This window comes from Asterias rubens, chromosome 10 (genome assembly GCF_902459465.1).
Source record: "Asterias rubens chromosome 10, eAstRub1.3, whole genome shotgun sequence".
NCBI classification, from domain to species: Eukaryota; Metazoa; Echinodermata; class Asteroidea; order Forcipulatida; family Asteriidae; genus Asterias; species Asterias rubens.
Genome location: NC_047071.1, coordinates 11,592,746 through 11,614,815, shown reverse-complemented (window position 1 = coordinate 11,614,815; position 22,070 = coordinate 11,592,746). Strand labels below are relative to the sequence as shown.

The window sequence follows — 22,070 nt, the reverse complement described above, 5'->3', positions numbered from 1 at the left end:
AGCAGTGAACTCTGTGCTTACATCGGCGCTTAGGGAAGCAGGGAATTCTGTGCTTACATCGGCGCTTAGGGAAGCAGGGAGTTCTGTACTTACAGCAAGCGTATTGTCAAAGGTACATCTGGCAGGAAACTGACAGGCTCTAAAGGCCAGTGTCTGCCCATCAACGGTTGGCACCATTTTGCGCACGTTCGCCAACATTTTGGAGTGGAACTAGTTGTGCGCCGCCACCGTTGGCTTACGTTGGCAACCAACAGGCGAACGTACTTCGGAGGTGGGTAGTTTTCAAAATAGCGGACAAAGCAGATGATATTATATTCTTGCCACAAACATACTAATATTGTTGAAATACCACATAGAACTTAACAATATAATTGTTTTCTTTATGTTCGAAACAGGCTTAAAATTTATCTTCAATACAGCAGAAAAAACCCACAAAAATACGTACGCACTTTCGCCATCTTCAATACAGAGTGCCGCCATACTGGAATCACGAAGTATGCAACCAATCGTTCGAACGATCAACAACGTTTGCGCAAACGGTTGCTGTAAGTTTGCGCAACTGGAACGCACCCGAGATGTTCGAGGTAACGAGCTACCTCTTTTCGATCCATACAATGAGGGCGCCCTACTACAGTTACGCCAAGTACAGGTGCACAATACTAAACTTCCACAGCATACAGTGCAGATTTATGCAAACTATTTAACAAATACACGAACAATACTAAAAAGTCTCACAGTATTTAACACTAAAAGGAAACTATTCATTGATTCTTGAACTTTAATCCTTTGCTCAACTGGATTTTGGGAGTCCCAGTGTCCATCGAATTATTTCATCCCAGGCAAAACACCCCTACACCACTGTGTTATGAATCCAAACGTTCGAGCATCAATCCCGAAAATGTCCCTACACCTCCCAGCAAATACGACCGTTTTTCTAGGGCCAAATGTCGTGCATAATACATCAAGTTGGAGGTCACCAACACCCATAGGTCTTCATTGAAACCCTTGCGGGGTGCTCAATATTATAATTATAGAGTATTTTGAGGCCCTACCAACATTTATATTGAGCTCGACGCTCTGTTTTCTGGGTTCAAAGCAGACATTACTTTCTTGCCTCTAGACTGTAACAGTTGTGGTAGATAACAACTGGTTGCTCAAATTGAAGCCAAAAATTGTTCCATTAAAACAAATAGCTTTAATCTTGATAACTAAACAACGATCTAAAAGAGTGTGCTCTGCCTATCCATGAAACAACATTCATGTTAAATTCTCAAATCTTGACAGTGTTAACATTCATTGTGTCATTGTCTGCCAAATGAAAACCCACGCTAAACAAAGACACAATGCCATTATGTTAATTATTATCAACAATGCTAATCTCTTCACCACAATAATGTAATAATAATAATAATAATAATAATAATAATAATAATAATAATAATAATAATAATAATAATAATAATAATAATAATAATAATAATAATAATAATAATAATAATAATAATAATAATAATAATAATAATAATAATAATAATATAATAATAATAATAATAATATAATAATAATAATAATATAATAATAATAATAATATAATAATAATAATAATAATAATAATATAATAATAATAATAATAATAATAATAATAATAATATATAATAATAATAATAATAATAATAATAATAATAATAATAATAATAATAATAATAATATAATAATAATAATAATATAATAATAATAATAATAATAATATAATAATAATAATAATAATAATAATAATAATAATAATAATAATAATAATAATAATAATAATAATAATAATAATAATAATAATAATAATAATAATAATAATAATAATAATAATAATAATAATAATAATAATAATAATAATAATAATAATAATAATAATAATAATAATAATAATAATAATAATAATAATAATAATAATAATAATAATAATAATAATAATAATAATAACAATAATAATAATAAACGCTTATAAAGCGCCTTACATCCATGACTGGACCCCAAGGCGCTGTACACATTAAAAAAAGCTGTAAACAAGAGCAAAAACAACCAAAAAGCGTAAAAGATTTCTAAAAATATAAACCACAAAATGGACCAGCCAATAGTTAAAACCACAAACCGCGAAATTAAAAAAGTTAAGAATAAGCACTACTATAAAAAGATTAGTTAAACTTAACAATACTTTAAAAAGGTGATCATAGGAAATACACTTACAATTATATCATATCAGGGGTCGATCCCGCAAAGAGTCCTCCAGTCATGAATCCATGAGACTGACTACTGACAGTAATGCACGAGTATACATTAATGTTAACTTGTTTCAATTTTGGCAGTTTTAAGTATTGGAAGTCACTTCTCCGTTACATTAATGTTTACTTGTTTCAAATCTTGACAGTGTCAAGTATTGGAAGTCACTTCCCCGTTGAATCGAGTTGTACACGCTGACTGTACATGAAGTCATAGTGAGGTTGGCTCACTTCAATGGCCAACTTCACATCAGGTTGGAGCGACTCCACATCAATATGGCGTGCAGAAGGCTTCTTGAATCCCGAGCTCTTCAAAGCACCCTCGTACCACTGCATTAACCAGTTCATTAATCTTAAAGCTCGGCAGCAGTGCCAGTTGAGATCCCGGCAGTTAGCTGGCTTCCATGTTACCATCGATTCCTTGAAGGGTAGACCAGTGGTCTGACAGTAATAACGCATCATCTCAACAGGCTTGTCTAGCAGATCATCGGCGTCCAGGACTAACGTCGGCAGCCCTTGCCCCTTGACGTGCTCATAAAGCTCTCGAAGCTCCTTATATGTGTAGCCTTTCACTGGGATACATTGTTTCAGATCAGATGTTCCGGAAAAGGCCATACTGATGCGTGAAGCCTCGAAACGAGGCTTGAGAGAAATGAAGACTTTAGCCGGGTCCCTCACGAGGAACGTATGGTAAAATCCCTTGGGTAGCATCTCAAGACGAGGGAGAATCGGGTAGGCGAAGTCCTTGCCAAACACCCCGACCTTACCCGGGTAGTCTGCCTCCAGGCGCTCCTTCACCCACTTAAATGAGTGGTTCGGTGACAGCTTCGGTCTGTAGATGTCCCCGACCCTCTCTGGTCCGAAGAAATACGCGGCTGCAAATTCCTCGTTGAAGACCTCCACGTTGCCCAGCTCTAAGATAGCTCTGGTGAATGCCGTAGACAGGCTACGCGGGGAACTCCAGAGCATCACACGGGTGGTTCGGGTGGATTCGTTCGCCATTTTGTTTTTAGGATTATGAGTGAATGTGACACTGTGATGTTGGGAACGTTGCCTGCCACTGATCCCTGTGAAATGCCATTTACTACCGAACTGTGTTCTATTTTTAAAGTACATGCATCTATGAATACGCGCATTTTTTAAACCAGCATAATTATTGCTCTGTACTGGATAGATCATTTCTAGAGCATTTATACACGTGGAATTCTTTTTGATTGATTCGTCATGTGTGACGCCATTGACATTGCCCCCCCCCCCCTCCTGTGTAAACGGAATGTAGAAAAAGCCTAACTCCTAAACTACAAGAAAGGACGTGAACAATTTTATTCCTTCACAATTTGATGTCATCACTCACGAACACCTGGTTTTCGTAGCTGACATAGTTTGTTGTTGTTAAATAGGGATGAAAGTGTGACAAAATGAGACATTGAGAACGTTGTCGTCAACATCTCTTATGAAATACCATGGTGATGTTAAACTATGTTTGGCTTGATGAGTTACATGCAGTTTTGCACCAGCAAGTTGCTTGAAACGGACACTGTTAAAAACAATGAAGGTTTTTTTTGTGGTCACTGTTAAACCAGCATTGATGTTTACGCCTCAGAGAATAAAGATAAACGGTAGAACTTGCTGGTACGATCGACTGTAGATGTTCTTGTTCGTTTATTTATTAGGGAATACAGCGTGAGGAACCAAACGGTCTTTACTGCGTGTAATGGCCTTATGATATTGGAGGCTAACCGCTGTTTTTAGGTCCATTAACAGCGGCCATTCTAGTCTTGGTTCCAAGACCATTTGGTGTTGCGCGGTCACACACAACCAACGTTCCGCTTATGCACAGCAAAAAACTGTACACGCTTGTAATGAACGAACAAAAACTGTACACGCTTGTAATGAACGAACGCTAGCAGGCGCTCTGTTTCTCTGATTTCCGGATCTCACCATGTCTGTGCTCAGATCTAAATCAGAGAAACAGAGCGCCCGCTAGCGTTCGTTCATTCAAGCGTGTACAGTTTTTGCCGTGCATAGATCGGAACGTTGGTTGTGTGTGACCGCGCAACACCAATGGTCTTGGAACCAAGACTACGGCCATTCACAAATCGAGGTCATTACAACGCAGTGAGATTGGGTCATCACAATGCTATTCCCGTTAATAAAGGGCCATTCTTTAGACTGTTAACTTCTTGCATGTGTACCCAATTCTCTCACACAATCTTACTGTGTATTTACCTGGTAAGTTTGCTGCCAACTAGCGTTCAAAAGTCTAAGATTGCTGGACCCCTTGTGGTCCTACGTACATGTGAAAAGAAACAAAACTCACGAACTCGGGACCGAATAATTATGGGTGCGTTCGTTTAGCTTCCCTGAGTCGACCCCGGTGTGTGGCGATTTTTTTTGTCCAGGCGGAACGTGGGTAATTATTTGCCCACGTTCGTCCATTGAAAAAAAACCCCGCCACACACCGGGGTCGACCCAGGGAAGCTAAACGAACGCACCCATACTCGCGAGACATGCAGAGTCGATTCGCTCGGTTCTTTTTCAAAGAGCGCCCTCACTTGGTACAAACGTACACAATCATAACTTCATGGTAGTCTGAGCAGACCTTTGTCCGTTGTAGAGTCAACACACGCACACACCTGGTGGTTACACAAAAAATTCTCGCTTCGTGCACACAATGAACTATACTGCGACACCCATTCCCCAATGTATAATAATAGTGATGTTTTTCATTTCTTGCTTTCAAATAGAACTCCGACACACAGGAGGCCGCGTGATTGCACAGTGAACATAACTTCATGATCATTGTCGCTGATTCTAACTTCGTAGTTGTGGAGTTTTCAGGTCTTTCGCGAGAAAGTCTTGAAGTCCCACTAGACGATGCATTCTTCCTGAGTGAACTCGTGGAGTAAAAGTTCTCCTTTTACAGGTAAGTTTGATGCTGGATTACGCCGCATGTGCTATTATCAATCGCAAACTTTTGGCGTGTGGTGTATTTCGTGTTGACACACACGTAGAGAAAGTTCAGCAGGTTCAAAATGTGAACTTGGTCGAGGTTTTGTCGATCTCGTTTAAAGTTTAATGATGGCAGGACCACATACAAAAGTCCATTCAAATAATGAGGTTAAACCCGGTTAAACATACCTGTCTTATGGGCTCAATTCCATAAAGCCTGTAAGCATAACAATTTTGCTTAATATGACATTTCTTCCTTGATAAAAACAAGGTTACCAACCAAATTTTAATTTGTTGCATTTTGCTTTTTACTGGCATTCAACTGTAGTTTGCTTATTCTGAAAATCACGTGGAAATTTGGTTGGTATAAACCTGTTTTTATTAAGGAAGAAACTTCATGCTAAGCAAATGAATTTTGGGTCCTGATGATCAGGATTGCTCTATGCATCGTAGGGGGAGTCGTACATTTTTGTCTCCAATTCGGTCCAAGGATCTTGATAGGAAAGACCAATCACTGTGGCGTCAAACAAGACCACCTCACAGCGTTCATCCATACAATATTATGCAGTTGAACTCATTTAAACACCTGTCTTCTGACGACCTGAAATTGCATCGTCGGATTTGTACATTTTTTTTGTCTTCAATTTGGGCCAAGGGTTTTCGTCTGTGTGTGTCAACCAGTACCACATAACAAAGTTCATTCATTCATTATGAAGTTGAACTCATCTATAGTAATTTACGTACTTAGATGTGCAACATTGTACGCGCTTTTGGAAATGTCAACAAGTAATTATTGTGTTCCTCTCAGATATGATGTCTCGATTGCAGAATTTGGGGCCAAATCCAAGCTGTCATCAAACCATTCAAGGACTCGTTGCTGGGTAGAGTAATGCCAAGCTGTGTTTTCACGGAGCAAAAGCAGCTCTCCACATAAAATTACTAAAGGAGCACAATGGCAGGATATAATTTCCCCTACAGTCGGTTGGTCGACGCACAGCACGAGCGAAAACGCTCCGTTGCCGCTCTCCGACGGTCAACAACGGTCTTCTTCGTTCTTTGCGTCATCGCGGCCGTCCTGGCCGTTGGAATCATAGCGACCTTAGCGGTGTATATGTACTTTTCGTCGCAATTTCCCGTCACTGACGGTTCACTGCTTTCCACGGAGGCAACCAGACGCTTTTCCCGGACAAAGACAGACTCAGAAGACTTTGCTAGAGTTCTACAGAGGCTGAATAATCTTGAAGAAGAAGTTGAAAAGCTGAAGAGAAGATGTGGAGGTTCTAGCCTTCGGCGCGACAAAGGACACAGTGGCCAAGGAAGACCTGACAAAGAGAGTCATCAGCCTGAGGCTGCGAGCAAGGAGCAGAATATCGATCAACCAACAACGCAGGAAAGTGTAAGTTTAAAACATGTTATTTGAAACTTAAGGCCCGGTCCTTGGTGTAGCTGTGTATGTTAGAGCATGGAGGTTTATGTTAGAGGCACTGCTGGACACTATTGGTAATTACTCAAAATAAAAACTTACATGGTAACGAGCAATGGAGAGATGTTGATGGTATAAAACAGTGAGAAACGACAGTCTCTGAAGTAACGTAGCTTAAGCTTTTGAGAACGAGGTAATTTCTCACTTAAATAGTATTTTTGAAATTTCAGGTCTGAAGACTTTTACAATGCATCTGAAAGCACCACATTCATAAAGGTTGTTTATTCACTTGCAACTTCGGTGACCAATTGACTAAACTTGTATATATTTGTTATTTGATGTATATGTTGGGATACACCAAGTGAGAATACTGGTCTCTGACAATTACCAATAGTGTCCAGTGTCTTTATAGTTTAATCCATAACACAACAAGTGTGAATACTGGTCTTTGACAATTACCAATAGTGTCCAGTGTCTTTATAGTTTAATCCATAACACTTTACGACCAATGGTTTAATGAACAAAAATGTGTTAACAAAATGTGCTCTTTTTACTTGAATCCTCACAACCCTATGATTGACATTTGACAATGGGTTTGGGTGTAACACTTTAGGGGCTCAGACGAAACCATACGTTATGTAAAACTTATTCAAAATATTATGCTACAAGCTCGTGGATCTTCGAACAGGACCTTGACGAAATCATGAAATTTCCTCGCGACTGCAGAAACTTCTACCCACCGAACTAGGCCAAGGTATGACAACCGTAATGTCGTACTACAACACACGAGTTTTTAAAGCAAACACTAAAGCGGCTTAACGCGAGTAAAAAAATTGACTGCCCAAAGTTACGTAATACTTGTAAGACTCATTCACTCACTCGCTCAATCGGTCGTCCATAGAACAAATTGGGTTAATATGAAAAAGGAACACGCGTATGAAAATATTTTCAAAAAAGAGAAAGCAGAACAGTGTCACAGCCTCTCTAACTTTCATCCTGTTTGTTTGGACTTACTAAGGCCAATCTATGGGCAAGACATCCCGTAAATCCCCAAACTCGAGATAGTATCCGTAAACGGTTCTCCATAAATATACAAGATACAAGAATGGTAACAATATTGGGCACACATATTAATAAAGTTTCGATCTCAACGTCCATCAATGTCAAAACAGTAACAGCTTAAGTTGGGAAGGTATAGTGCATTATGGTCTATACCACCCAGGCTCCTAGTGGATGATACCCATGCCTACATCCTTTCTGGACTGTGAAGGAAGGGAATAACCCTGTTTTAGCCCTAGGAGTAGGTTGCAACGTGCCCCTGTTGACAGTTGAATTGAGTTGATAGCCCAAATCATTTAAGTGTAGCCCCCAGCTTGAAGTGGGCGTCCGGCCGTTGTGATTTTAGGCGATATTCCATAAAAAATACTCTCCAACACTACCGCCCAAAATAAGATTGTTTCTAATTTTAAATAATCATTTTGAAAGCTGCGATCAAAATTTAAGTAGGCATACGGTAGAACAACCTGAAGAAACTGTCGTTGTATAAACTCCACCACGAAAGAGAAAGAAAGAAAATTAAAAAAATAATACTATAAAAGATCACCTAAATACTGATGACAATTTCTAGAGACTTGTTGGAAGGCGTTCATATTTAAAAGAACAACATGGAAACAGATTCTTTAAATTGCTTTTTTTAAAACCGTCGTTTTTATGAAATACCGTTAAACTGCGTATTTACATTGGAAGGTTAAAAGGTCGCGCGATACCTCGCAAGTTTACTGGAATTCCAGACTTGGAGTTTAGACTTGGAATCCCCCACAAACTCTTTAACCTTTGATAAGCAGATTAATCGATACAAAGATAGTTGATATAAAGTGAGGTAAGAACCATAAAGCCGAAGTTTATGTTACTCCTTGGGCCGCGACGCACAGGATAATTCTGCACATGGTAGAGATAGAATCTAAAGGCCTACTGTACATTCGTTGTTTTCACATAACTCTCTTCGGAACAATCTCAATGCAATTAGCCAAAATGGGAATAGGGCTAATCTGAAAACAATCTTTTACCAGCGTCTTTCATTTTGCAAAGAAGTGAAAAATATATTGCGCCCCAAAGGAATCGAACAGAATGTGAATGGCGTGGATTGAAAGGTACCATATGGAATTAAACCCCTTAAATGACTTTTGCAAACCTAATTCATGAAACACCATTAAAGACAGTGGACACTATTGGTAACTATCAAAGACTAGTCTTCACAGTTGGTGTATCTCAACATAATATGCATAAAATAACAAACCTGTGAAAATTTGAGCTCGATCGGTCATCGAACTTGCGAGATAATAATGAAAGAAAAAAACACCTTTGTCACACGAAGTTGTGTGATTTACGATGCTTGATTTCGAGACCTCAACTTCTAAACTTAAGGTCTCGAAACCAAATGTTTTGAAAATTACGCCTTTCTCGAAAACTACGTCACTTCAGAGAGAGCTGTTTCTCACAATATTTGTATATTATATAACTGACATACGGATCCTTGTCATTTGGTTGGTGGAACTTACTTCACGTGACATTCACTATTACTCCCATCCGCACCGGCGATCAAAAAGACCTATTCGCACATGGGGAATAGCATTTCCCATTCAACAGTTAGGATCATCCTTGTTCCCAATGTTTTTGAGCAGTACAGTGCCGCCGCGCCGCTGCTAAAACAAAGGAGCACCTGTGCAAGGTTGTGATCCGATTTGTGCATTGTTGCCGCTACGCGGCGCTGATATGGTTTTTGGTTGTCAGTAATTTGCCCATTCCAGTGTTTGCAAATTTCAGCAAAATTGTGGTTATTTTTCTCACAAATAACTCCCTTAATGCACAAGTTAAATTGTTGACAACGGTAAACTCTATGCTTGGCCTACTTGTTTTTGCCACGGTCAAAAAAGCCTACCAAAAATATTATTCGTGATTTTTAGTTTGGGTTGTGCGGGGGTAGAGCGCCTTGATAGTGGATACGGTCGGTGCTCCAAAGGTATCGTAAAAGTGAGCGGGACTTTTGAGGCTTCTGAGGATTGTGTATCATAAATGCTACAATGACTTTTCGATGAAACTACCTTGCCAAAATGCAAGGTCTTGCTATTAAATTTACACACGCTTGGACGAACAACAATAGACTGGGTAAATAACCATAGTGTGTTACGTGCGGAAGGGACAGCCCCGTCGAAGAGCAAACAATAGAGGGTTCCGCCAGGGTACTCCCCAGGCTCCGAACATCTAGGTTTGTGGCCAACGGATTGTGATAAAGGTATAGATAGCATGGTAGAACTAGACTTGACTCAAGTCCCAATCCCGTACCATCCCCAGGAAACTATTTATACTGTTTTGTGATGCTCTGCATTCCCCAACCTGTCCCACATGCGGGACCACATTTTGACGGCGAGCGGGTTGTTTCATTAGTAAGTTGGTGTGATATGCTTAGGGACCTCTCAAGCGAGAATGGGACTTGAATCAAGTCTATGGTAGAACATGCTTTGCAATAATTAATAAAATCAAATGGCTGAAGTAAAATAAACCAACTCTATGAATAACCCAAGTCAACTGACAGTCACGAGAAAGACATTTGTGGCTGCTGGGCCATCGCAGAATGGCAGCCATTCTGAAAATTAGTTATTCTTAACAATTCAATTCTGCGATTAAAGGCAGCGGACACTATTGGTAATTACTCAAAATGATTATTAGCATAAAACCTTTCTTGGTGACAAGTAATGGGGAGAGGTTGATGGTATAAAACATTGTGAGAAACGGCTCCCTCTGAAGTGCCATAGTTTTCGAGAAACAAGTAATTTTCCACGAATTTGATTTCGAGACCTCGGATTTATAACTTGAGGTCTCGAAATCAACCATCTAAACGCACACACAACTTCGTGTGACAAGTGTGTTTTCTTTCATCATTATCTCGCAACTTTGATGACCGATTGAGCTCAAATTTTCACAGGTTAGTTATTTTATGCATATGTGGAGATACACCAACGGTAAAGGCTAGTCTTTGACAGTTACCAGTAGTGTCCACTGCCTTTAAGGCTTTAAAACCATTCATTCACAACTATAGACAAGCTTGTATCATGAATGAGAATTTCCTCCAGTTCTCCCCTTTCTGCCACGTTTATAATTATAAGCCCCGTAGAAGTTCAGTGCACGCGGTGCCATGAGATCAACTTTACTGTCCCCCAACTTTAAAGCCGTGTTTCTCAGTTTTGAGTGGCAGTTGCTTCTGTGCGTCACAACAAAACAAACCCACATGCATTTGGCATACAAGAGTGAACTGCTATTGTTAAATAATAAAAAGGTTCAGGTTCAAGTTAGATGGTTCTTGTCGAACGAGGGCGGCCTTCAAAAATGAATGTTCAATCTACTACAATGTACCATTAGGATGTAACAGTCGCTTTACCACGAGCGGCCTTCGCAACAGGTGCTTTAAATTTGGTTAATTTGGCAGCCGTTTCTCACAATGTTTTATACTATCAACCTCTCCCCATTACTCGTAACCAAGTAAGGTTTTATGCTAATAATTATTTTAAGTAATTACCAATAGTGACCACTGCCTTTACGTATTATACAAAGACAATACAATTTTTTTCATTGAGGATACATACAAATCTCTAAGCCTCACAACTTCCGGGGCAGCCCCTAGTTCTTCTCTATACAACCTGCCATAACAAAAGAGCCACTGCATAGTCTCTTTCGAATAATATCTATATGTTTTGGTTTTGTGTGGTCACACTCGGTCTTGTCCATTGATTTGCCAGTACACTGATTTGCCTCATTTCACTCTTCTATATTCACACAGGTTAGCAGCATTTTACAGCGCCTCATGTCTACTACGTCATCCATCCATTCTGGATATCACTTAAATTCAGAGCAGGAATCACTCAAATCATCTCAATCATCGAATCAAGAGTCGACAGTTTTACCTCACCGGTCTTTCTCAACATCATCACCTTACATAACCACCGTTGGGTCTTTACCAATGTCAGATGGAATAGCTTCCTCTGTGGATCAGCAGACGAATTTGATAAAGAGAGCCTCGGCGATTTCAGAGGGACTAGCGCCCTCTGTTGACCAACAGTCGAATTTGATACTGAGAGATTTGTTTCACGACGTTGGAGAACTCCATCGAGTTGCAAGATCTAAACATGACAGAAAGTCCAATCGAAGAAGCCGGGAGGACTCTGCTTTGTCCACGGCAGAACCATCTCTCCGGGAAAGAGGGGACCGTGGAGACAGGGGAGACAGAGGGGACAACAAGAGAGATGGACGGGGGAACACTAGATCCAGAGACCGCTCATCGAAACAATCATGTACTCCATGCACTGGTAAGATAATCTACATTAATCTTGGTTTTTGTCCATACACAGAAAGTGTTAGCACTGTATCAATAATTTCCCGAGTCCTGTGAACACATTTCACATGCATACATTATTACTCGGGTGGGATTCGAACCCACGACCCTTGCAATTTTAGAGCAGTTTCTTACCAACTAGACTACCGAGATTGCCCGGTAGCTAGAGGCAGTTCGAATCCTTAGTCTGGGCAGTAAGTTACCGCAACAATATCCTCACAATGCCAATGTAACATCTTTAAAACTACATCTTACATCTTTAAAAACTACATCGGGAAAGAGGGGACCGTGGAGATCAAACCTGCTCTTTTCAAAACCAACACTCTAATAGTTGTACCCACAAGTTTTAATAGTACTGTCCATATTTCTATTTATAGTTGCTCTTACATGATCTTAAAGACACTGGACACTATTGGTAATTGTCAAAGACACAGTTGGTGTATCTCAACATAATGCATAAAATAACAAACCTGTGAAAATTTAAGCTCAATTGGTCGTCGAAGTTGCGAGATACTAATGAAAGAAAAAAACACTCTTGTCGCACGAAGTTGTGTGCTTTTATAGTGCTTGATTTCGAGACCTCAAAATAAATTCTAAATCTGAGGTATCGAAATCAAATTCGTTGAAAATTACTTCTTTCTTGAAAACTACTTCATTTCAGAGGGAGCTGTTTCTCACAATGTTTTATACTATCAACCTCTCCCCATTACTCGTTACCAAGAAAGGTTGTATGATTATAATTATTTTGAGTAATTACCAATAGTGTCCACTGCCTTTAATGGGAAGCTGACTTGACCATGGCCAAGAGAGGGCAGTACATGGTGCTGTATTAAGTCAGAGCTATGTAGTGAGTTACATTAAAGTGGAGTTACATTAGCAAGGATACTTAACAAAACGAAATTTATTTATCTCTTAGCTCCGACAACATTTGGGTTAGCAGCTCACTTCGAAGGGCAAAGGGACGGCAATGTCCTAATCACAGATGGTAAGTAAAAGGTGTTTAATGAGGCTTCCATTGGGTGCGTTCGTTTAGCTTCCTTGCGTCGACCCCGGTCTGCCCCCGGTGCGTTCGAATAGCTTCGATATTCCAGGGGCTACCCTAGTGCCCTGCTTGTGGAGTGTGTCGCTTGGGGGTGACCCGAGGTGCAAGACGTCACCACAAGAGGGGGTGAGTGTGATCGTTCGATTAGCTCTTGTCAGGAGTTCATCGTGAGCACCGCGGGGTCGACCCAGGGAAGCCAATCGAGCTTGTCACCAATTATGGCTTTATGGCTGTGTAGTTTGTTCATGACCGGTGTGCCACTATAATGTTTGTAAGCTTGTCTGGTCCTTGCCTCATTGATATACCTCTAAATTTATAAATAATAGTTATTAGATGATTGACTGCGTGGATGGATGCATTCAGTTTCGAAAACACTTTTAAAATCTTTACAACCCTTTTAGCCAAATATTTTCCTCCACCAACACAACTCATCGTTTATGTTGCCAAAACTAGTTACTGGTAACTTTTACAGTCACTTTTAAACGAGTATATTGATTACACATCGGTACAGCACTCACGATTTTCGTTTCCAAAACTTGTTACTTTTAAACAAGGTAGTACTAGTAGTAACGAGTTACTTTGAAACCACTTAGTGATTATAAATCGATTTCCCCCAAGCTGAACTGATTCAAGGGCCACGGGGCACGCAGACTGGTACGTCGACAAAAAGGACAAAGACAAATTCCAACTTTTTAAACCTTCGCAACCCTAACAGCACATTTTCCTCTGCAAATATTACTCATGGTTTATGTTTCCAAAACTAGCTGCTAACTAGTAACAAGTAACTACTAACTATAGTTACAGTTACTGTCAAACTTGTTACTTTTAAACCAGTTAGTGATTACAAGTCGATTTTCCCCAGAAGCCGGACGTATTCGAGAGCCTCGAATCTGGGGGTACGCAGACTGGATGACACAAAAGGACAAAGACAAATTCCAACTCGGCATAACCCAAGTTGTCAAAGTCACCGAGGGAGGTGTTTATTACATCTACAGCCAGGTAAGGGACCATTCAGAAAAGTCAATGTTCAAAGACACTGGACGCTATTGGTAATTGTCAAAGATAGTCTTCTCACATCTCAACGTGTGCATAAAATAACAAACCTGTGAAAATTTTGATCTCAGTTGGTCGTCGAAGTTGCGAGATAATAATGAAAGAAAAAACACCACTGTCACACAAAGATGTGTGCTTTCAGATGCTTGATTTTGAGACCTCAAAATCTAATTCTGAGGTCTCGAAATCAAATTCGTTGAAAATTAATTCTTTCTCAAAAACTACGTTACTTCAGAAGGATCCGTTTCTTACATTATTTTATACCATCAACCTCTCCCCATTACTCGTTATCAAGTAAGGTTTTATGCTAACAATTATTTTGAGTAATTACCAAAATAGTGTCCACTGGCTTTAAAAGCTAGGATGTTTTCCCCCGAAACTGTGGGTGGCTTGGTCAATCGACACTAACCCCAACACTCTCCTCTCCCATAACCTTAAAAGACCAAGAACAAGACAAAAACGGACAGTCCGTTTAAATTCCTCTTCAGCATGATGAACCCCATTTCAGAAAACAATTAATTGATCAATGTCTCCTGACGATGACTAAAGCAGACCAGGCGAAACGAAGAGGCCATGTTTTATTCTAAACTTTGGTGTGATCCCTGGCCACACGGCAGCTAAATGGTATGGCTTCTGACTGGCACCCCAAACAAAGATATTGAGTAAAAGAGGGACCGTCAACATGGGGTTGGATTAGCTCAGTTGGTATAGAGCACCGTCACGTTATTCTGGATGCCTTACGTCCAAGTCCCGATCCTGTCAATATTTATCTTTGTTCAACTTTGTACAAAACCTTTTATTATCCAATTGTTAGATCATGTTCTACGATCTCAACTCCGCAGTCGGTCAGAGCATCTGCGTCAACGACCGACAACGCTTCACATGCACCAAGTCCAACATCAGCGCCGAAGCTAAGCAGAGCACGTGTTTCCTTGGCGGTGTAGTTAAACTGGAAGACAATGACGTGCTCAGCATCCAACTTTCAATCCCCAATGTGTCGATCGCCCTGTACGCAGATACATCATTCTTCGGACTGTTCAAGCTCGCCCCTGCTCCTTGAGACCCCTGCTCTCCTTGGCGTCTATGTAACGACACCCCTGATTGGGGTCAACTGTCTCCAGCGTTCCACAGAAAGGTGGATTTGATTTGACGAAGCAATTCAGAGTAAAGACAGTCTCTCAAAACTTAACTTTCTGTCCCCAATGTGTCGATCGCCCCGTACGCATATACATAATTTTTTTTCGGGCTGTTTAAGCTTTCTCCTTGAAGCCTGCCACCCGCCGGCGTCTATGAAACGACACCTCTGATTGGTTGATCAGGGTCGACCGTCGCATTCGTTCCGCAGAAAAGTGGATTTGATTGGACGAAACAATTCAGAGTAAGACTTTCTGTTCGAGAACTTCTTTTCAGCTGGATGTGTTGGGTGCAGTCATTGTTTATAGAGTACTTACGACCGTACAACCACGCAATAATGACATTCGAAAACAACTTGTCTAGTTGATTATTAAGTCGGCAGATTAGACTTTAAGTCGGCAGATCAGACTTAATCTCTCTCCATTTTCTGTTTGCAAATGCAATCACCTTCAAACTGTATGCAGTTTTTGACAGAGCCGAAGAGGTCGTCACTTTAAAACTCTCAGAAGCTACTTGTTATTCTTAAATACAAAAGAGGCATTTTTATAGCATTTTCGGTGATATTTTTTTTATTATACTGCAAAAGCCCCAGTAAACACATTACGAAATTACTAAAGAAACATCAACAAAAGTTTAGGAATTGTTGAGACAACTTTTGTAGTATAATGCGTTAATCTAAAGGTAATTAATTGCATTTGGAATAAATAACTATTGTATTTTTGTATTGTATGCTACATCGATAGTGATAAAAGCTGTGCGACTTAACGGTTCTCAAGTCATACGGAAACAAACGAATCAAATGACTCGGATGGGATTCTAACCCAAAACACCTGCATTCAAGGTATTTGCTCTCCTAGTGTCAAAGGTCGTGGCTTCTAATCCCATCCAAGTCTTGTTCTGTCACTTTCCCCTATGATCGCAGCTGTGATTACATTGCAGTATACTGCAGCTGTGACAAGGGAACTCGGCAAACTCACACAAACAACAAGCTTGGGACAGCCAATCTATCTCATACAAACACTAACTTTAACGTCTTGTTCGTTAGCTTGGTTTTTTTTCTTACAGAAGATTGACTTTTCGGTTGATTTTATACTAGGACAAACTGATGGTGGTGGTTCTCTCGAGAAAACCTTTTGCCTGGTCCCAATTTCATAGAGCTGCTAAGCACACAAATTTGCCTAGGATGAAATTTCTTCCTTGATAAAAACAGGTTTACCAACCAAATTTCCATGTGATTTTCAGGATAAGCAAACAAAAGCTGAATACCATTAACAAGCACTATGCAACAAATGGAAATTTGGCTGGTAATCCTGTTTTTATCTGGGAAGAAGTTTCATGCTTAGGAAATTTTTGTGCTTAGCAGCTCTATGAAATTGGGCCCTGCATGTGCCTTCAAACAATAACAAGCAACAACAACTCACAAAGTTCCTGTTTTTGTATGAGAAAGTTCTAACTTTTAACGTCCGCATGAAATTAAGGTTCAAACCTTCACGTACATGCCATTTTTGTTGGTTGTGATTCAAATAACATTTAGTTATTTGTTTTGTTATAAGTCACAACACTTTTAAAATACTTAAGTAAAATGAACTATTAACCAGTACTGTATTCAGATATTAAGTTTTTTTATATAAATGTTTTGTCAGTTTGCCTCTGTAGGTAAATAATATTGTTTAACTGTTCGAAGCAAACTTTGGCTTTAGTAAAGTGCGCCCTCTTGTGAATAATTTTGATTATTATTGTTAAACATATGTGTAATGACGAACAGAAGGTTAAATTCACCGAGCAACTTTCGACAGAAATCCAGTCTTTCATTTTATTTGGGGTTTTGAAAACCCTGCATCATTTACAGTTAATTGTATTAAAATTTTCTTATTTCATAGAATGTTTGGATTTGTACATTTAATATTTTTCAAAGAATTCTTTATTACTATTTTAAAGCCATTATACACTTGCGGAACAGAAAACAAAATTAAAGTTCACAGATTTACAAATAACTTAATTGGTTTACAGAAGGTAATGGTGAAAGACTTCTCTTGAAATATTGTTCCATGAAATGTTTTACTTTTTGAGAAAACATTACAACAGTTATCAATCCTATATATCGAGAATTACGGATTTATTTTAAACACATGTCATGACACGGCGAAGCATGCGGAAACAAGGATGGGTTTTCCCGTTATTTTCTCCCGACTCCGATGACCGATTGAGCCTAAATTTTCACAGGTTTGTTATTATTTTTATATACAAATTGCGATACACGAAGTGTGGGCCTTTGGACAATACTGTTTACCGAAAGTGTCCAATGGCTTTAAACGGGTATGTTTCCACTATGCTGTAGTTAGGCCTCGGACACTATTGGTAATTGCTAAAAATAACTTTCAAAATAAAAGCTGACTTCGTTAACAAGCAATGGAGAGCTGTTGGTAGTATACGAAATTGTGAGAAACGGGTCGTTCTGAAGTAATGCAGTTTTTGAGAAAGAAGTAATTTCCCACTAAAATGTTGACATACTTGTTTGGGCATCACAAAGCACACAGATTTGTGCAACAAGGGTGTTTTTTCTTTCAGTTATTTCTTGCAACTTCGATGAGTCAAAATGTTCACAGATTTGTTACTTTATGCAATGTTGGGATATACCAAGTGAGAATACTGCCGTCGATTTCACAAAACTCTTCCTAACTAAAGATTAATCTTAGGACAAAGGACGAGTCCAAACCCTGCACTGTAGCAGGCAGACCTTAATATCAATCCTAAGTTAGGTTAGAGTTACTCGTCCTAACTCGAGATAAAACGAGTCCTAACTCTTTGTGAAATCGACGGCTGGGCTTTGACAATATTACCAAAGGTGTCCAGTGTCCTTAACCGAATGTAAATGTTACCGACGAATCAATGCAACTGTTTCGGAGCTCCCTTGGGATGGTCCTGATATTATTAAAATAAAGGTTAAAACAATTTTGTTAATTATTTTGTTAATAATTGCAAATCTTTGCTGGCGTTTGTATTCAGAATGTTATGGGCATAGATTTGATTTAGGTTGGCCATGTACTGGTGCACGAAACAACAAACGATATGTCATTGACTTGGTCTTGTCATTAAAAAGTCAAACTTATTTTATGTTATCAAAGCCTCGTTTGTATCGTTATTTTAAGTGGTAATAAAAACAACTTGAATGTAAAAAAAGAAAAGAAAAGACGTGACAAAAATGACAATGACAATCTAATCTGAACACTATAGGAACTCTATATAAGTCATAGTTCACGAAGTAAAAACAAAACCCAAATCTATAAAATAATCAAATTCACTTCCTTTGTTTGTAAAATTACAACATACGCCATTTTGAAAAATGATGGACACAAAATAATGACTCTATGAGAATGGGTCATCTATTTGTATAGACCTGTCCATTGGCTGACTGAGTACGACAACTTAAGACTATACAATCAATAAGGACATATTTATTGAAAACGACACAGAGGAATGAAAGGGAACATAATCTTTCATATTTCGCTTATCTCATAAGCATTCTTAAAGACACTGGACACTATTGGTAATTGTCAAAGACTAGTGTTAAAGACACTGGACACTATTGGTAATTGTCAAAGACCAGTCTTCCCACTTGGTGTATCTCAACATACGCATAAAATAACAAACTTGTAAACATTTAAACTCAATCGGTCGTCGAAGTTGCGAGAAGATAACGAAAGAAAAAAACACATTAATTTTGTCGCATGAAGTTGTGTGCTTTCAGATGCTTGATTTCGAGACCTCAAATTCTAAATCTGAGGTCTCGAAATCAAGTTCGTGGAAAATTACATCTTTCTCGAAAACTGCGTCACTTCAGAGGGAGCCGTTTCTCACAATGTTTTATACTACCAACCTCTCCCCGTTACTCGTTACCAAGTAAGGTTTTAAGCTAATTATTATTTTGAGTAATGACCAATAGTGTCCAATGCCTTAAATACTTCAGCTAAATATGGAATGGTCGTCTTGACTCTTGTCTAGTAACAACCAATTTAAAAAATAGAAAATCTAGTTTTTAGAACAAAAAATTACACTAGCCCCATTTATTTTTCAACTGTTCACCGTATCACGATGCTGAAACAACGTTCTCTGCGTCTTTCGTCGGATAGTACCCCGTCATCCGATGGTAAACATTCTCGTCAGAGAAACGAACTGATTTCTTCGCGCCCAAACTTTCATTAGAACTATTCTTCAGCAGACTGCTGTTTGCTGCCGATCGTTCCATCACAGACCTCTTCATGAAACTGCCGGTAGCGTTCTGTACACCTGATCTCGCTTTACCCGATTTCCTCTGCCTATAAAGTACGGCACTCGACTTCTTCTTCTGCGCCCGCATTTCTTTCAATCGGGGAACGAGGTTGATCTTACCGGATCCACCCCCATCCCACCGCGAGCTGTTGCTGAGTGCCGTCCCCGCCTGAAGGTTCCACTGGAAACTCTGTCTCATCTGCCTTCGGAAGTGGTTGGTCTTCAACCGTCTCTGGATTTCATCCACAGTCCGGCAAGTGGTGCACGTTGCCACCAACTGACCGTGTCGACAGGTGAACGCTCCCGGGGTCTCCGCGTCGGCTCCCCCCATCGACTCGCTCGGCCGACTAGGTCCTCCGCGTTGAGCAGAGCTCATGGCATTCTTCAGAATTCCTTCCATCCTTGAAGGCAAGGTCTGCACGCTAGTGTTGACCGTGAAACCTCTGTGGTAAGATAACGTATCATCCAGTGAGATAGAACTCTGGGATAACTCGTGCATCTGGACATCAGTCTTATGATGTTGGCCGTTGGCGGCGTCTATGGTTCCAAGCGGTTCTCCGTGTGTCAATTCCCTTCTGGGAGCGTCGACCGGGAATGTTTGTGACGGCATCTTAAGTACAGTGTGCAATGACGAACAACCCCCATCTACTGACATAGAGTTTTCATGCTGAAGTTTTGAACTTTGAAAATCAAGAAAGCCCCTCTTATTCCCATGTTGGCCCCGTCCATTGGAAGCGTTACTATCCATCGCAGCTTCTTGAGTTCTCAACTCGGAGTGTGAACATTCTTGGGTAAGCCTCAAGTCCGAAGTTTGCCGAAGTCCACCTCCCCCATCTTCGGGTTCAGACGGATCGGGACTCGGTGTTTCAAACTCCATCCTTGGAATCGACACCTCTATCCTAATAACCGGTTTCTTAACTATCTGTTCGGGTGTCGGGTCTTGCACGGCAGAAATGTTTCTGGTCTCGTCAGTTATAGGTAATATCACTCTATGATCTTTCCCGAGCGCGTTGCTCTTAAAGTTTGGGTCATCGGTCCTGTAACTCATGAAACCGTCGGTAGCGTTACCTGCGGTGGTGCGTGAGGAGGCACCATCGTCCCCAGGCTTACGGCATCGCGTGTTAACAAACTCATCATCAGCACGGAGGACCACTATCCTCTTTACGTTCCCATCTTTCGTCACAATGTCCCAGAAGTCCGTTCCTTCCCCTCGCTGTTTTCCCGGCAGCGGCCGGGTTGTTGTTTTCTGGTGCAGTATTTCCGGTAGGTGCTTCTCTTCGAGAGCTTTTATCTTCTCCTCGCTCAGATTTCCGTAGAGTCTCCGCAGCTCGCCGTCGGTAGTCCGGACGGGGGAGCGTCCCTTACGGGGTGTAACATCCAGCGCTGCCTCGAGTCGAGCAGCGAAAGCCGGGTCTCTCATCAGACTGCCCCGTCGTGCGTCCTGCTCTAGGTGTGACTTCCGGACACTCCTAGCGTGCTCGGTGTACTCCAACATGGAGCTCTGGAGCCCACGTTGCTGCTCCTTGCGACGGCGTTCCATTACGGCCCGCTCGGTGCTCTGCCGGAGTATCGCCTTGGCTCTGGCCAACGAGTCGAAGGGACTCGCAGCATCATCGTTTAGCGCTGGGTAGTCCGTCATCGTCCCTCTCTCAAAAGCCCACTAAAGAAATCAAGGCATTTGTAGTTGACTCACGCACAACACCTATTAAAAACCTCTGCCCATCAATGAACTGTAATCGTTCTTAATTTGCTTGTCAGGAAGAACCTTTGCCGATGTCATGTTAAACCATCCCATAACGACAATGGGAAGTTCAGCTGTCACAAAGGACATCAACAATGTCATCCAACGTTTTGATCAGTACGGTGAAGAATGCAGCCCTCATGCCAAGTCATTGTTCATTGAGACAAAATATTGCTTCTTAAAAACTAGTTGATAAGTTTCTTCACCTGGTTCCAAGTAGAGATTCCACAACCTGAACGAAAGATACAAAAAGAAATGAATGATTTTATACAATATCCATTTTTTCCAATTGTACTGCTCCCTGTTCATGAAAGTTGTGTTTTCAATTCAGCCATCGAAAAAGGTAGGGTAGAAACATCAGGCCATTATTAACTTTTGTTTAAATTATACCATTAGGTCCCTTTGGTTGGTAAGTATTTTGAAACAGCTGATCAAATTTTCTAAAACATTATTCGACTAACTATGGAAGATGTACCGTATGTGAGCATTTACTACAATCTAGAAATGAAATGTTACTGATGTCAGACTAGAATCCAACATCGAGAAAATGGATGTCTGAAAGTAATGTGAGGCTGTTTCGAGGCATTGTTTTTTTTTTAAAAGTTATAATGTAAAGTTGTCACAATGCAGAGTTTCTCAAAACTACAAGCCTGCCATTCCAAAGCGTTGGTTTGATTGACTGCTTACGTATAGGAACTATAGGTAATGTAAAAACTAATGATTAAATGGATTGCCTTTTCAAAAAAAAAAAAAAAATTGAAACCAGGGCAGAAAAACAGAGTAAAACACACCATGTCTGT

General features: G+C 40.2%; 3 protein-coding genes across 4 annotated transcripts; 1 reads left to right on the top strand and 2 right to left on the bottom strand.

Annotated features, from left to right (window-relative positions):
• Positions 1–2,041: 2,041 nt before the first annotated feature.
• Positions 2,042–3,325, bottom strand: LOC117295966 (branched-chain-amino-acid aminotransferase-like protein 2). The gene has a single exon (XM_033778786.1). The coding sequence runs from the start codon at positions 3,270–3,272 to the stop codon at positions 2,436–2,438; it is 837 nt and encodes a 278-aa protein (XP_033634677.1). The 5' UTR covers positions 3,273–3,325; the 3' UTR covers positions 2,042–2,435.
• Positions 3,326–4,926: 1,601 nt separating this feature from the next.
• Positions 4,927–15,794, top strand: LOC117296034. 2 transcript variants are annotated; one of them, XM_033778886.1, is made up of 6 exons: positions 4,927–5,196; positions 6,031–6,618; positions 11,480–12,005; positions 12,948–13,016; positions 13,939–14,072; positions 14,941–15,794. In XM_033778886.1, the coding sequence occupies exons 2-6, from the start codon at positions 6,175–6,177 to the stop codon at positions 15,184–15,186; spliced, it is 1,419 nt and encodes a 472-aa protein (XP_033634777.1). In that variant the 5' UTR covers positions 4,927–5,196; positions 6,031–6,174; the 3' UTR covers positions 15,187–15,794. The 2 variants fall into 2 exon arrangements, with proteins under 2 accessions (XP_033634777.1, XP_033634776.1); XM_033778885.1 differs by having other exon boundaries at positions 13,936–14,072.
• Positions 15,795–19,347: 3,553 nt separating this feature from the next.
• LOC117295672 lies at positions 19,348–21,168 on the bottom strand. Its single transcript, XM_033778383.1, has one exon. It carries the CDS (start codon positions 21,166–21,168, stop codon positions 19,348–19,350), a length of 1,821 nt encoding a protein of 606 aa, XP_033634274.1.
• Between the last annotated feature and the right edge of the window lie 902 nt (positions 21,169–22,070).

Bases quoted from the DNA above. Each gene is read 5' to 3' on its own strand.
- LOC117295966 (XM_033778786.1), bottom strand. From the start codon at position 3,272: ATGGCGAACGAATCCACCCGAACCACCCGTGTGATGCTCTGGAGTTCC.
- LOC117296034 (XM_033778885.1), top strand. From the start codon at position 6,175: ATGGCAGGATATAATTTCCCCTACAGTCGGTTGGTCGACGCACAGCAC. The intron at 12,006-12,947 runs GTAAGATAATCT...TTTATCTCTTAG, and splicing joins ATCATGTACTCCATGCACTG to CTCCGACAACATTTGGGTTA. The intron at 14,073-14,940 runs GTAAGGGACCAT...TCCAATTGTTAG, and splicing joins TTTATTACATCTACAGCCAG to ATCATGTTCTACGATCTCAA.
- LOC117295672 (XM_033778383.1), bottom strand. From the start codon at position 21,168: ATGACGGACTACCCAGCGCTAAACGATGATGCTGCGAGTCCCTTCGAC.